Genomic DNA, 15,907 nt, shown 5'->3' with positions numbered 1-15,907 from the left:
AATTCATCAAAATAATAATATAATATTATTTTGTTAATAATAATATTTTAATTTATTTTTTTTATATTTTACAATTACACTAACTATATGTTAATTAATAATTTAATTTGATATTTAAATTATTGTTTCTCAACTTAAATATATTGTGGCTCAAAATTGAGAAACACTAATTTAAATAAATAAAATAATAGTTATAGAGTGTGAATAGTGAGTCTTCAAATTTGAAGATGAAGAGAAATCTACTGTAACTAAAAGCTTGACATTTGAGCATATGATGAATCCAATGCTAAGAGTTTAAAGCTAAAATCATCAAATTTTAAAGATTGGACTCATTTGATGAGTCCAATGCCAGTGCTCTAAAGACTTCATCCCTAAGAGTGAGAAACAAAAGGTACGATTATTCGTGGACTTAAAACTTGCTCATACAATATACAATATAAGTGCTCAAGTCTTCCCCAGCCAATCAGGCCTAGTTGCTGCTTTTGTATATGTCCCATGTACTTGGGCTATGCCTAGTTCTCATTAATAAAATTTTTACTTGCTGAAAAAAAAAAATTACTTCAACACCATGGAAAAATTTGTTAACACCATCACTACACTGCTTATATAACTTAATTATTTTAAATAAAAAATTAATTACCTTTGCACTCCACACTGTATTTCCAGATTTTGTGGTTTCTTCAGCCAAAAGCTCAGCAGACGAACCTTTCAGCTCGGTTAGCCTCTCTTCTTCAATAAAATCATGCTCAAAACTGCTCCACTCAACAAGTTATTAAACAATTACTTCTACTTATATCTCCCTTCTTTAAATAAATGAGTAAAATAATGACCATCCTTTTAATTTTGAGTAGTAGAAATAGAAAAACAGAGGATGTCAGAAATCACAAGACTAGTTCAAGTACAGGTTAGTTCTGAGATTTGGATTTCATCTTTTTTATCTTCTTTTTTTCCAGCAACTGAACCAAGCTTTAAGAAGAACATATCATAGATTGTTTCACTAAAACTATTTTTTATAGGTAATTTCACTAAAACTGTTAAAAGCTACAAAATTGTCATTTGCCACAAAAGGTTAATGGCATGAATGCATATCATAGCATAAGTAATACTTTGAAAACCACTGAAGCAACAGAATCAAAGACTGGCACCTGACGGGTGAATGGATTGGAAGTTTAAGATTCTCCTTTGGCCAGTTCACAACAGCCTAAACAATTAAAATGCCACATTAAGCCAGATAATCAACTAAGTAAGATATCTCCTTGAAAATAAATAACAAAGACACACCTTGGAAAATTCTGGGGACACAAAGAGTCTAGGATATCTTTTATCTATCGACAAATAATCCCTCTCCACATCTACCAAACTGGAAGAGTAAACCTGCAAGTATGCATCATCGATTACTAAAGGGAATAAAATCCATGCACATTTCAGGGTGCAGACTAACAAAGCAGCAAATAACAAATAAATAAACCAAAATTTTCATAAAATTATCTCGTGACTCTAAAGTTCATTCACTTCTCTGAAGAAGAACAGTGAACTTATTTGCAACAGTGATCGATAAAAATACTAATAAATTGTTCCCAATATAAATCCTATTCATAAACCTACTAGATTCCAAAATAAGGTCAAGGCTAATCCTAGAGAAGCTAAAGTTCGTTAACTAAGCCCATAAAGAGGACATATGAAACCAATCTGATAAACAAACGGGAGCGCGAAATAATGAGAAGGGAGATGGTTGTAAGAATGAGAGAAGCAGGAAATTGGATGAGTAAACAAGAAATCTTCAGGCATAGATATTCCCAGTTAGTGCCAAAAAATACTAAATAGGGGAATAGCTGAAAGAAGAGGGCCCCTAAATTACCAGCAATACGGAAGGATCAAGACAGAATAACCCTAGGGAGTAAAAGGCTCAACCCAGAGCAAAAAGATGACAGATCCATACGCAAAGATAAAAGCCCCAACTAACAGCTATAGCAATGGCAAAAATTGAACTTTCCTCAACCCACATCCCCACAGTAAAGAAAACAGCAGATCCTTGGAGAAATATTCTGAATTATCATCTACTTTCTTTCTTTTACTGGTTTCTTTACCTGCAGACATATTCTTCCTTTTTTTTTTTTTTTTCTTAACAGGTGAATGATGCCTTCAGCATAAGAGAAACACTGTTAGTTAAAAGGGCCGTAAGATGGATAAGCAGCTATACATTCAGAACTAGAGGACGCAAATAAAACATGAAGATCGATCCATGCAAAAGTGCATCACGATGAGGAGAATTCCAATGCAACACTTCCTTCGCCAAAGAGGAACCACGTTAACCTTGGATACCCTTGTGGAGTCTTCGATTATGCTTGGTTTCAAGTCCACGTTTGCGCTCTCGATTCTCCTTCTCCGTCGTTCCAAGATGCCTTTCACGGTCTCTTCTGTCAAGTATGTTCCCAAGCCACAGACTATATACATGGTAGTACTCTTGGAAAGTTTCGTTGCTTGGACCCAACCTCAAGGGTTGATTGCATGTGTTGTTTTAACTTAGCCATATTTGTTTGTGGCTGTTCCCTCATCCAATTCTTGGCCTTTATTAGCTGTTAAGTTTGAGAGAATCATCTGCGCCATATAAATATAAGCAAATCTTTTCTCTGTATAGGTTCCTGCAACGAATGTGAAAGGTGCTGGACCGTCCATTTTGGAAAGTCGTGGGAGCTATTCTTCAGTTAGACCAGATTCACCTAAATTTGCATCGAGTGACTATGTCTCATCCTCAGGCCATGGATATAGTCACAAAGGTGATCAATTTTATGCAGAGAAGGTTCCTGATTATGCTGGAATAGAAAGACGGCAATATGGTGATCGACAAAGTACTTATCTAGGGAGGGACTTGCAAAGTGAACCAACTGGACGATATGCTGATTCTCTTGGTCTTAGTCATCAAAATCAGGTATGGCTGTTTCATTATTTCTTGACAAGTTTGTTATGTTCTATTAATAAAATTTACTTTGTTATTGAAATTGCTTGTATTTGTTTTTTGTATTGATGATAATATTTGTCTTTTTTGCTAATAAAAATTAATATTGGTCTTATTATCTAATTTTCCAGAATGATATGTATGATCGCATTGATCAGGCATTGCTTCGACAAGAACAATTGTTAAAAGCTCAATCGCTGCAATCTGCTTCTTTGGATGGGACTGCAAGGTACGTTAGCTTTTCATCGATAGATAGTGACTGTATGATGTTTTAAAATGAACCTTCATTTTCTCATAGCAACTATAATTACTTATGGACCATATGCTTGTCTATATAACTAAGGGCAAAGGTCATCCTTGACTTAGTTTAATGAAGTAGTTTTCCTCTCAATGGTGTCGTCTATGCATACTTATGTTGGATGGTAATATATTCCTTACAACTCTAAGTAGCCCAACATTTCTGGCAGACAAGCAGATTATCTTGCAGCAAGGGGTACCACTAGTCGTCATCCCACCCAAGATCTTCTTTCTTATGGAGGAAGAATGGATGCTGATCCTCGCAGTTTAACAATGCTTAGTGCTTCCTCATATAGTGGACAACAAGCTCCATCAATATTGGGAGCAGCTCCGCGTAGAAATATGGATGATCTCATGTATACACAAAGTTCTTCAAATCCTGGCTATGGAGTGAGCCTACCTCCTGGTAGGGACTATGCCACCGGAAAGGGGCTTCATGGCACATCTCTCGAATTGGATTATCCAAGTAGCACGTTGTCACGTGGTGGTCCTACAAGGATTGACGATCACAAGGATGATAAGGCTGGTTATCTTCGGGAGTTTGAGCTAAGGGAGGAGGAGCGGCGTAGGGAACATTTGCGTGAGAGAGAGAGGGATAGAGAAAGGGAGAAGGAACGGGAACGGGAACGAGAACGGGAAAGAGACCGTGAAAGGCGTATCTTGGAACGACGGGAGAAGGAGAGAGATCGAGAGCGCAAACGTGGACTTGAAACCAAGCATAATCGAACTCCACCAAGGGTATCTAGGGACCGGCGTGGTTCCTCTTTGGCGAAGGAGGGGAAATTGTTGCGACGGAATTCTCCTCATCGTGATGCTTTGCATAGGTCGATCTTCATGTTTTATTTGCGTCCTCTAGTTCTGAATGTATAGCTGCTTGTCCATCTTGCAGCCCTTTTAACTAACTTGGTGTTCTCTTATGCTGAAGGCATCATTCACCTGTTAAAGAAAAAAGGAGAGAATATGTCTGCAAGGTAAAGAAACCAGTAAAGAGAAAGAAATTGAATGATATTCAGAATATTTCTCAAGGATCTGCTGTTTTTCCTGTGGGGATGTGGAGTTGAGGGCTTCATAGGATTCAATTTTTGCTTATTGCTATAGCTGTTAGTTGGGGCTTTATCTTTGCGTATGGATCTGTCATCTTTTGCTCTGGGTTGAACCTTTTACTCCCTAGGGTTATTCTGTCTTGATCCTTCCGTATTGCCGTCAATTTGGGGCCCTCTTCTTTCTTCAATATTCCCCCCTGTTGGTATTTTGGCACTAACTGGGAATATCTATGCCTGAGATTTCTTGTTTGCTCTATTTCATCAATTTCCATAGCTACTCCTCATTCTTACAATACATCTCCCTTCTCATTATTTCGCGCTCCGTTTGGTACATCAGATTGGTTTCATATGTCCTCTTTATGGAGAAACAGTTGCTGAACTTTAGCTTCTCTAGGATTCATGGCCTGGCCTTGACCTTGTTTTGGATCTAGTAGGTTTATGAATAGGATTTATATTGATCTTAGTTGTTCGTGTATTTTTATCGATCACTGTTGCAAGTAAGTTCACTGTTCTTCTTCAGAGAAGTGAATGAACTTTAGAGTCACGAGATAATTTTATGAAAATTTTGGACTATTTATTTGTTATTTGCTGCTTTGTTAGTCTGCACCCTGAAATGTGCATGGATTTTATTCCCTTTAGTAATCGATGATGCATACTTGCAGGTTTACTCTTCCAGTTTGGTAGATGTGGAGAGGGATTATTTGTCGATAGATAAAAGATATCCTAGACTCTTTGTGTCCCCAGAATTTTCCAAGGTGTGTCTTTGTTATTTATTTTCAAGGAGATATCTTACTTAGTTGATTATCTGGCTTAATGTGGCATTTTAATTGTTTAGGCTGTTGTGAACTGGCCAAAGGAGAATCTTAAACTTCCAATCCATTCACCCGTCAGGTGCCAGTCTTTGATTCTGTTGCTTCAGTGGTTTTCAAAGTATTACTTATGCTATGATATGCATTCATGCCATTAACCTTTTGTGGCAAATGACAATTTTGTAGCTTTTAACAGTTTTAGTGAAATTACCTATAAAAAATAGTTTTAGTGAAACAATCTATGATATGTTCTTCTTAAAGCTTGGTTCAGTTGCTGGAAAAAAAGAAGATAAAAAAGATGAAATCCAAATCTCAGAACTAACCTGTACTTGAACTAGTCTTGTGATTTCTGACATCCTCTGTTTTTCTATTTCTACTACTCAAAATTAAAAGGATGGTCATTATTTTACTCATTTATTTAAAGAAGGGAGATATAAGTAGAAGTAATTGTTTAATAACTTGTTGAGTGGAGCAGTTTTGAGCATGATTTTATTGAAGAAGAGAGGCTAACCGAGCTGAAAGGTTCGTCTGCTGAGCTTTTGGCTGAAGAAACCACAAAATCTGGAAATACAGTGTGGAGTGCAAAGGTAATTAATTTTTTATTTAAAATAATTAAGTTATATAAGCAGTGTAGTGATGGTGTTAACAAATTTTTCCATGGTGTTGAAGTAATTTTTTTTTTTCAGCAAGTAAAAATTTTATTAATGAGAACTAGGCATAGCCCAAGTACATGGGACATATACAAAAGCAGCAACTAGGCCTGATTGGCTGGGGAAGACTTGAGCACTTATATTGTATATTGTATGAGCAAGTTTTAAGTCCACGAATAATCGTACCTTTTGTTTCTCACTCTTAGGGATGAAGTCTTTAGAGCACTGGCATTGGACTCATCAAATGAGTCCAATCTTTAAAATTTGATGATTTTAGCTTTAAACTCTTAGCATTGGATTCATCATATGCTCAAATGTCAAGCTTTTAGTTACAGTAGATTTCTCTTCATCTTCAAATTTGAAGACTCACTATTCACACTCTATAACTATTATTTTATTTATTTAAATTAGTGTTTCTCAATTTTGAGCCACAATATATTTAAGTTGAGAAACAATAATTTAAATATCAAATTAAATTATTAATTAACATATAGTTAGTGTAATTGTAAAATATAAAAAAAATAAATTAAAATATTATTATTAACAAAATAATATTATATTATTATTTTGATGAATTCAATAGCTAATCCAATGTGGGGTTATAGATAGAGAAGTTTTAGATTTATGAAAAACATGTACTTTTCATCAAATTTTAAAGATGAAAATGATGAACCCAATGCTAATGCTCTTACTACTTGCTGGAGTTTGAAAACTATGTTTAAATAATAAGAAATCTTAGTGATTGCTGCTTTATGATAAAAAGTTAAAGCACGGTTTGCTACACAGTAAATTGATCTGTAGGATAGCATCATGCCGACGTTTCTTAGTCAGGCTGTCATGGGCTCTATTGCAGAGAGTTTCCATGAATAAAATGGATGCTTTCCCAGCCATTAAATGGAAGATTCGCAAAAAAGGATTTTACCTATGAATTGTTTTGGTCTAAGTAACACGTACAGGCCACATAACAACAGTAAATCTTGCTTTGACCAGCGGGTATGGATTTTTTGGTTTGTTTGAGCACTTGTTTGGATGAAATTCTCTTATCAACAAATGTTTGGATGAAATTATATGGTGGAACTGACAGGAAAAATGGAGTATGTTGACATGGCGCACATGTTAGGTTTTTCATGTTCAAACCACACGTGTAGGAGATATCATAGGAAGAGGGATAAGGCTATGAGGGTACCCTCGTCATAGGACAAGTTGCTGGGGTTTGTAACAACCATAGAATCTTTGTGAGAGAGATTCTGGTTGAAGTTCAATTTGTATTTTTCTTTTTTTTTGGTCTTTTTTCCTCTATAGATCAAATAGGACTGTGTCTTGTGTATGTAGGTATATACTATCAACTGTACTCACTGGATTAACTGGTAAAAACAACCTTCCCTCAATGCAGAGTATCTCAAAACCTAGTACCCTTGTGATATAGGAGAGGCTTCCTTACATTTGTGTACCCATAAAAAAAAAGCATTCTAAATTTTGACCAAGCAGTCTTCTTTAAAGGGACAAAAGAAATCCAATTAAGCTATTTACATGTATAAATCCCTGTAAAAAATAATATATAACTAAGAAAAAAATGAAACATCTGTGTAAATGGGCTATGCCTATTTTTCATTCATATCAATGAAACTTCTTTTTTTTTTTTTTTTTGATAAGTTGAAACTTACTTCTTACTTATCAAAAAGAAAAAGAAAAAATGAAACATAAACTTACCCCATTGTACTATGATCTAACTTAAGCTGTGCATTGCATACTGGTTGCCAGTCTGCGGAGGATAATATTACCGCTTTGATCTGTTTGGACTTCTAGGTGTTCCGCAGATAATACTATTATTTTGATCTGTTTGGACTTCTAGGTGTTTTGTTGCAATTGATATATCCAAGGATGGAGTGGGCTCTCTTTACATGTTGCAGAGTTTTTCAGTTGATTTGTTTTACCATGATGGAACCATTATTAATGTGTTAATATCTTAGATATTTATTTCACTCCTAGGTGTTGCTTTTGTATATGACCCGTTTACTTGGGCTTTTGCCTATTCTTATGATCAATAAAATTTTATTTACCGATAAAAAAAAAATTCCAAGCTTGCAGGATAGTGAATTTTATCAATTTTGTTGTGCTTGAGTAAGGTTTCCTTGTCTCCTTGGTTCAGATGATTTTGATGAGTGGACTTAGCAAGAATGCCATGGAGGAGCTGTCATCTGAAAAAATTTATGATAATCGCATACCCCATATTTGCAATATCATTAGGCTTGCTGTGCTTAGAAAGGAAAAGTCTTTGATGGCAATTGGTGGTCCATGGAATTCCGCTGATGGTGGCGATCCATCAGTTGATGACACCTCATTAGTTCGAACAGCCCTTAGGTTTGTATTCTCTGTTAGTTTTTTGCATTGGGATATCAAGAATTACTTTTTTTTTTACTTAATGTAATTGTTTTTGTTTTGCAGACATGCAAAAAATATTACTCCACTTGATTTGCAGTACTGCTGCCATTGGAATCGTTTTCTTGAGGTAGGATTTGCTTTTAATGATTGTTACATTTAAAGAACCTCTTCAGTTACATTCAGTTGTGATTTAAGCTGCCTTGTTATGTTTCAACAGCATGAAGCCCATCTGTAACTGTGATGTGCCAAAAACTGTATTTTCATTTCAAACATGATAGTTTGAATAAATATTCTTACTCTATTCCTCTGTTTTGGCTGTGTTATTAGGACCATAAATATTAGTGATTTAATTTAACCTTTTATATAGCCCCTATGAGGCTTCTTGGTTTCATTAAATAGGTGGTGTTCAGTGTAATCTTTTTAATCGTTGGAAGCTAACTTCTTCGCAGGTATTTTATTTTGTTTGTTTTGTTTGGTTGCATCTCACTCATTATATGCCCTACATACAAACTACATAATTGTTTCCGCGAATGGGGCATATAAATTATTGGCTAAGTCCATGCACAGAGATTTATTAAATGTGAGTAATATCATCCAATTTAACATCCTATTCTGACCCAAGAAAGATTAGTTGTCACGAGTCGTTGGTTGGACATGTGTTCATGAATGAAGTTATAGTTTGAGGGGTTTTTGTGTTATTTACCCAGGAAAGATTAGCAACAAAAGAAGAGATCTAAATTTGTCCTGGCTGCCATTTAATGTCTATCTATTTAAAATTTTTATAACAGAGAACAGTTATGATATTTCTATCTTAAATATGAGTAACACTATCCTTTCGCCATCTAATTTAACTCTCCAATTTGACCCAGTGTCAACTCCTAACAAAAACTTGATTTACAGGTGAGTTATCATGAATCAAAGTTTTGGATGTGCATTTGAGAATTGACATGGTAGTTTGAGGTTGATTTTTGCAATTTACCAGTCTTTTTTTTATAGCGAATATGAGATGGATGGAAATAAATTCTGTTCTTGGATTCTTGATTTCCTGGGTTGTACTGGGATATTTTCTGTCTTTAATTGCTTGCACATGCTTCTTGGATTGGGATCTAGTTTTCAATTCTTCTTGGCACATGCAGATACACTATGACAGATTCGGAAGTGATGGACTGTTTAGCCATAAGGAGGTGACTGTATTGTTTGTTCCAGATTTGTCCGAATGTCTCCCCTCATTGGAAGCATGGAAAGACCAATGGTTTGCCCACAAAAAGGCTGTTGCTGAGAGAGAGCGGCAACTTACATTGAAAAAAGAGGTCTGTAGTTATATTATTTGGAACTGTGGTTTTGTCAGTAAGTAAAAATTTATTAATGCCAATAGGTGTAGCCAAGTACACTGGATGTATACAAGAGAAAACACCTAGTTGGGGTGCAAAAAAAAAAAAAAGAAGAAAAAGAAAAAAAGGATAAACCCATCGAGGAAAATGAACCTAACAAAGCCCTATGGTTTTGTCAGTTTTCCTAATGCCAGTGTTTTTCAATATATATACACATATTTTGATAGTTTTTTTCATTATATGTATAGTTCATATTCAAGCAGAAACAAGAACTCAATACGAGCTTGCAGAAAGCAGTGTTATTCATGTGCTTCGAGTATGATGCTTGATATTTCTCAATTCTAGAAAACATTTTTGAATAAAAAACCATTTTCAACTTTCAAGTCTGTAGCTCTACCTGGATGTGCAGCAATCAAACTTGAAGAACTTGATGTGGCATGCATGGTATGACATTAATGCAAAAGTGGTTTTGTTGAAATATGTCTGGACTTAACATTATTTAACTGACCTCATCCACTGGTTGCCTTTTATTCATCCTTCTTATGGAGCATTGGTGTTCAAGTTTTGGCAACCATGTCTTGTCTTGGAAATTTATGTGCATTTGCTTATTTTGTCCTCCAACCCTCTACCATGGGAAATCTTTGAATTTGTTGACTTCCTCACTAACATAATGGTATGTTGTTTCAGAGGTCTAGAGAGAAGAAAGATGGGATCAAAGGTAACTTATAGCTGTTGTGCATGGCTCTCTCTCTCTCTCTCATGAATGTCATCATGATCATTTTTTTCTTTATGGTCTTAATTTAGATAAGGAAAAGGATTCCACAAAAGATCTCAAAAAGGATTCCACAAATCTGAAGATGTCTACATCCTCTGGACAATCAGAAGATGTTGACAAAAAGGATAAAGATGTCAACGATGTGAAAGGGATCACAGTTGAAGAAAAGGTTGATGGAAATGACAAAAGACTTGAGAAAAAAGGTGGGACTGAAACAGGTAAGGAAAACATGACAGTGGAGAAGAAGGAACAAGGAGAATCTGTTAGTGCTCAGACGAGTGGCGTTGTGAAGCCTGCAAAGAAGAAGATTATAAAGAAGATTGTCAAACAGAAGGTTGTTGATAAGACAGCTCATGATAGTGCCAGCAAACAAAATGACAGCCCGGATGAGAAGAATAATGGAGATAAGAATGCCAACTCAGAGATTCCTAATCTACCGGATGAATCTTCAGGTGCTCCTGCTGGGGTTAAAACATTTGTTAGAAAAAAGGTGATAAGAAAGGTTCCAGTAGTAAAAACTGCTCGGAATGAAGATAGTGAAGACAAACCAAAGGATAATTCAGATCCATGCACTGCTGCGGTTGTGCAACGTACTGCTGTAAAAACAACTGTGAAGAAAAAAATAATTAAGAGGGTGGCTAAAAGAAAGGTTGAAGGTTTGGAATCGGGTGACAGGATTGCTGACACTAAGAAAGATGTGGACAGAGATGAGATTAAGGTAGTTGGGGCAATTGATGAAACAGAAAATATGGTGGGGCAAGCGGCAGATGCAGACAATCAGGTCAGTGAGATCAAAAGGTCAGAAAAGAAAATGGTTCCCAGGACCAATACTAAAACTCTTATCACAAAGATGCAAGATGATACTGTTGATCCAAGCAAAACAGAAATAAAGACCGACAAGGATGATAAGGATGAGAAAAGAACGGGTGAGAAAAGTGGCCAGGGGATCAAAGTGGAAATTGAGGTTGACAAGCAGAAAATTTCACTGAAGGACGACCATAGTAGCAAGGATGGAAAATCAAAAGATGGGGAGAAATCCAAAGATGAGAGAGAAAAAAAAGACAACGATGGAAAAGATGAGTCTAGAAGCAAATCAAAAAACGAATTGAAAGAAAAGAGGAAGCCTGAAGAACCTCCTCGACACCCTGGTTTGATATTACAGACAAAATGTAGCAAGGATTCAAAAGTAGGTTGATGATAGCCTATACTGTATTCTGTAAATGAATTTTCATTCTAATTTTTCACCTTATCTAATATAATATTTTATGTGCCCTGTGCCTGATTATGGATCTGCCGTTACAGCTTCATTCAGTGTCACTTTCTCTGGATTCAGTCTTGGATTATACTGACAAGGACATTGACGAATCATCATTTGAGGTTTGCTAGTGTTTGGTTCTTTTGATGTGGTTCCTTAGATCAAGATTATAGCTTATTGCTCCCTCCTTACTTTATTTTTTCTTTCTTGCAGTTGTCATTATTTGCTGAATCGTTGTATGAAATGCTTCAGTATCAGATGGGTTGTCGTCTTTTAACATTTCTCCAGGTTGGTTTAGACAATCAACATATACTCGATTCCTTTACTGAGACATCTTCATTTACTTGCATTTTCTATTTGTACAGAAACTACGCATAAACTTTGTGGCAAAAAGAAATCAACGTAAGAGGCAGCGGGATGAAGCCCATGAGAAGAAAAGGGACAAAAAATCACCAGCAAAGCGACTGAGGACTAATGACCTCCATGTGAAAGACAGTACTGAAATAGATGGTGTAGCTCATCCAGATGCTAATAAAACCATGGCTGAGGAGGATAAATTTGTTGATCATGTTGATGAGTTGAAAATGGAAGATGAAACAGATGGTGATGAAGATCCAGAGGAAGATCCTGAAGAATATGAAGAAATGGAGGAGTCAAGTATGCAACACGAGTCATCTTATGTGAATAACGAAGAAGAGGGGAAGACCGATCTGAGTGCTGAGCCTGAAAAGGTGTCTGGAATGGAAACTGACAAAGCAGAGGAAACTCTTAAGGAGAAACCGAAAGCTGCAGAGACAAAGCCCAAGTCTGGTGAGGAAATGCGTAAAAGGAAAGATGGAGAGAGAGAGACTTCTTCTGTGAAGGAGGCTGCTGTTGACAAAGAACTATTGCAGGTCTTTTTGGGAACCTTTTGCTTGCTTTATTTATTTTTCTGAAATTATTTAGCGTGTTGGTTAGATTCTCTCATAATCATTTTATTAATGTTATTTCTCAAATCTGAAACAGGCTTTTAGGTTTTTTGACCGGAATCGAGTTGGCTACATTAGGGTAATTTTTTTTTTATTCATTTCTTTTAATAGCATATCATGATCTGTATGATAAGGAGATTCTGTTGTGTTCAGGTTGAAGATATGAGGTTGATCATCCACAACTTGGGGAAGTTCCTCTCGCACAGGGATGTCAAGGTCGGAATGTGCAATTCAATTAATGTTTCATTGCAGCTTTGTACTTCTATTCTTTTTGAGCGTGCCCTGTCCTTTTTTTTTGTTCTTATGTATCTAATGTTTAATTTTCTCCCGCATCAGGAACTTGTGCAAAGTGCATTGCTAGAGAGCAACACCGGTAGGGATGACCGCATCCTCTACAATAAGCTGGTGCGAATGTTTGACACTTGAGATTGGAAAGGTCTTTTGATTTTCTTCATTCTTCAAATCGAACTTGCCTTATTAATTTGCTTACTTCTATAGCCTACCGGGCTTTTGGTTTCTACAATTGGGTTCTCGTTTTGTTTCTAATTTCTGCTAAAACTATTCAAGTAAACCGCATTGTTTTGTACTGCTTTTCGATAAAAATGAGGAAGATGACTGATTTGCAAGTTTTCGAATGGTATAGCAAATATATAAGGCATCACTGTTACCAATCTTGCTCGCTGCTGGTACATTAATCTACCTATGCGCTTACCTTGCATTATTCATGTCAATTACCCATTATAATATTTAAAATGCTTTGAAGTGCAATGCAATTGTGGGTGCTTATTTAACTTGCAATTATTTCTAATCTCCAACCATTGTCGTTTTATTCAACTATCACCACGTCATACTGGCCCATTTGTCTCTCCATGTTCCTAGCAACAATGAGAGCGGGGTTTGGTCTCGTCTGTTTTAAGCATACTAGAACACATCCAAGTATCATGGATCAATTTTAGTCGACTTCGGGTTTAAAAAGCATATCTTGGCAGAGGATTTTATGGGGTTTTTTCTTTGATTGGCACGATGGTTTTCTTGACCAATCAAACTAGAGTCGAGCGATTCATGTAAAGTTTGAGGCGTCTCTAAAGGAACTTTACTTGGCAACATAAAATATGCCAAGTGATCATTGGTCGAGGACTCGATACCAATAAAAAAAAAAAAAAAATACAACAAAATTACAACTCGGAAGTGTTTTCTGACTAAAGCAACTAAATAGTAATAGTTGGCAGAAAAGAAAAACAAAAGAAACTTCTTTTAGTTAATAAAATTAAAAAAGATGAGACCAATGCTAATGAAAGCCAAGCTCGAGTAGAGCCCTTAATGCTTGTTTCTTAACCGCCTTTCCGTAAACTCCTCTTCCCAACTTCAAACCCCTCTCCATGTCCGCCGACCCATTAGTTTTCTTCGATCCTTCAAGCAGCACCTTCACTAACCTCTCATCACTTCCGACTACTTCCAGGACACTATCCACCACCGCATCCATGGTCGGAATCCGCCTTCCCCACCGCTTCATGGACTTTTCTGAACCATAGGTCTCAGAATATGCAGACCAGAAGGATGCCCGCAAGTAGCCCTTCTCCATCCCCCTCACCACCCATCTCCTCATACCTTCCTCTAACCTGTAGACTGCACCACCCATATCCATCCCTCTTTCAAGACCCATTTCAATCTCTCTGATCTCTTGTTTTCCCCACATTTCCTCCTCAAACTTGCACCGCTTGCAATTGCACTGAAAACCCCATGTCTTTGACATTTCCTTGCGCTTGCCCAATGGCGAAAGCGCATCATAATACCCAAACGTAAACTCTTCACCTGCCTTGACATCTCTTGAGGCATGAACCATCACATAATCCCCCACATGCAAACGCCTTGCATTAGGATTACATGAATGGTTAATGAATGAAGCCAGTACCCATAGTCCAACACCATAATAATCACTATTCTTCCCCAACACTTTGGCTGAAACCGCATCTTCAACCAGAGAATTCACGTCCAAGATGTTTAAAATCCTACCCATATCAAGCTTCTCATTAGAATGACTAGTCTCCTCCGCCTCTGGTCTAAAGAGATTTGTATCCGGAACCTGTAGCCCGTCCTCATCTTCGCTGATCGACAATGTACTAACCAAATTATGGGTTCTAGGACACTTTGTGATGGAGCCGGTAACTCTATCAATAAAATTCTTCCACATGACCAACTGGGCATTCTCGCCTGAATCTTCGCTAGGCAAAATACCCCTCTCCGTGGCAATTGCTTTGGTGACAAACACCAAAGTCCCGGCATCGACATTCTTTGTTGCAAATAGTCCACGTCCACTAATAGCAGATTTCCTTATCTGCGCCGGACCAATGTACTCAGCGAGTTCCGGAGACTTTCCTCGGTACCCATTGACAACCCAATCCGATAGATCAAAAGCTCCAGTCCTAGAGAGAAACTCGAGCCTTTTGCACTTCTCCAAATACCCATTAAGGCTTTCAGCGTTTCCACTTGCGTGAGGATCGAGCAGAGCAGTCTTGAAGCAGTCCAAAGCCATTGAATACCTATTCAGATTTAGCAGAATCTTACCTTTGCAGAGCAGGGTCTTGAAATGGGCACTCCCAATTTCTAATGCTTGATCACAATCTTTCAAAGCTTCGGCAAATTCTCGCAGCCTGGACCGCGCTTCGGCTCGGTTGGAAAGGGCTAAGCAGAGGGATTTGTGGAGCTTGGGGAGGTTATCTGGGTCTGGGTGCTGTCGGGTCACTGAGATTTGGTCTTGGCAGAGATTGATGAACTGAGAATAGGCAAGTACGGCCTCTTTCCATTCTTCTCTGAGTAGCAGCTCCGTTGCTTTGGATCTGAGCTGTTGCAGTAGCTCTTCGGCCATTTCAGGTTGTTGCTGTTCTTCTCCTACCATTTTGACACTAGCGTATAGAGGCAAACTGGCCCTGCTCTCCGTTTTTGAACGGTGAAGTTTATGGGTGGATTTTGAATACGCGGAGAATCAGGAATGTAACGGTCACATTCCTTTATTTCTATTCTCTTCTATTTCACCTTTGGTCTCGCATTTTGTTTTATAACGCCAACGGCTATGTCGGGATTCTTTTATATTATATTATTATCGTTATCATTTTTACAGTTGCGGTTAGTATAAGGGAATGCTTAAGGCTAATTAGAGGTTCTTCACTTTTCCATTAACATGTATTTCCAAGTCTCATCTTTTTGCCGAGTCCATAGAAGAAAATATATATTTGCAATGCCTTTTACCAATACACTCGACAATTATCACGCTACCGATGTGAAAACTTTCCACATAAACTATCATTTCGGGTCTTGACCAATGACTTCTTTTAAAATAGCAACAAATCCGATAGGTGTGTTTATACTTGACTTTATATATATATATATATATATATATATATATATATCTACTTTTCATATCACCCACAAGGATACAAATTA

The 15,907-nt window shown here is 37.1% G+C and overlaps 3 protein-coding genes across 3 annotated transcripts; 1 reads left to right on the top strand and 2 right to left on the bottom strand.

Moving 5' to 3' along the window:
• Window positions 1-363: 363 nt before the first annotated feature.
• Window positions 364-2,097, bottom strand: LOC118344199 (protein SHORT ROOT IN SALT MEDIUM 1-like). The gene is made up of 4 exons (XM_035684308.1): window positions 2,088-2,097; window positions 1,282-1,436; window positions 1,146-1,201; window positions 364-752 (listed from the first exon to the last, which is right to left on the bottom strand). The coding sequence occupies exons 1-4, from the start codon at window positions 2,095-2,097 to the stop codon at window positions 470-472; spliced, it is 504 nt and encodes a 167-aa protein (XP_035540201.1). The 3' UTR covers window positions 364-469.
• A 163-nt stretch (window positions 2,098-2,260) lies between these two features.
• Window positions 2,261-13,184, top strand: LOC109013000 (protein SHORT ROOT IN SALT MEDIUM 1-like). The gene is made up of 19 exons (XM_035684307.1): window positions 2,261-2,455; window positions 2,639-2,929; window positions 3,088-3,185; window positions 3,424-4,077; window positions 4,179-4,224; window positions 4,959-5,051; window positions 5,132-5,187; window positions 5,581-5,692; window positions 7,905-8,116; window positions 8,201-8,264; window positions 9,274-9,447; window positions 10,156-10,186; window positions 10,273-11,429; window positions 11,546-11,620; window positions 11,712-11,786; window positions 11,864-12,391; window positions 12,504-12,545; window positions 12,620-12,682; window positions 12,803-13,184. The coding sequence occupies exons 1-19, from the start codon at window positions 2,261-2,263 to the stop codon at window positions 12,890-12,892; spliced, it is 4,056 nt and encodes a 1,351-aa protein (XP_035540200.1). The 3' UTR covers window positions 12,893-13,184.
• Window positions 13,185-13,538: 354 nt separating this feature from the next.
• Window positions 13,539-15,456, bottom strand: LOC118344166. The gene has a single exon (XM_035684117.1). It carries the CDS (start codon window positions 15,360-15,362, stop codon window positions 13,755-13,757), a length of 1,608 nt encoding a protein of 535 aa, XP_035540010.1. The 5' UTR covers window positions 15,363-15,456; the 3' UTR covers window positions 13,539-13,754.
• Window positions 15,457-15,907: the final 451 nt, after the last annotated feature.

This window comes from Juglans regia, chromosome 13 (assembly GCF_001411555.2).
Source record: "Juglans regia cultivar Chandler chromosome 13, Walnut 2.0, whole genome shotgun sequence".
Classification (NCBI taxonomy): domain Eukaryota; kingdom Viridiplantae; phylum Streptophyta; class Magnoliopsida; order Fagales; family Juglandaceae; genus Juglans; species Juglans regia.
Note: the sequence above shows the minus strand (reverse complement) of the source record. Positions and strands in the feature narration are given on the sequence as shown.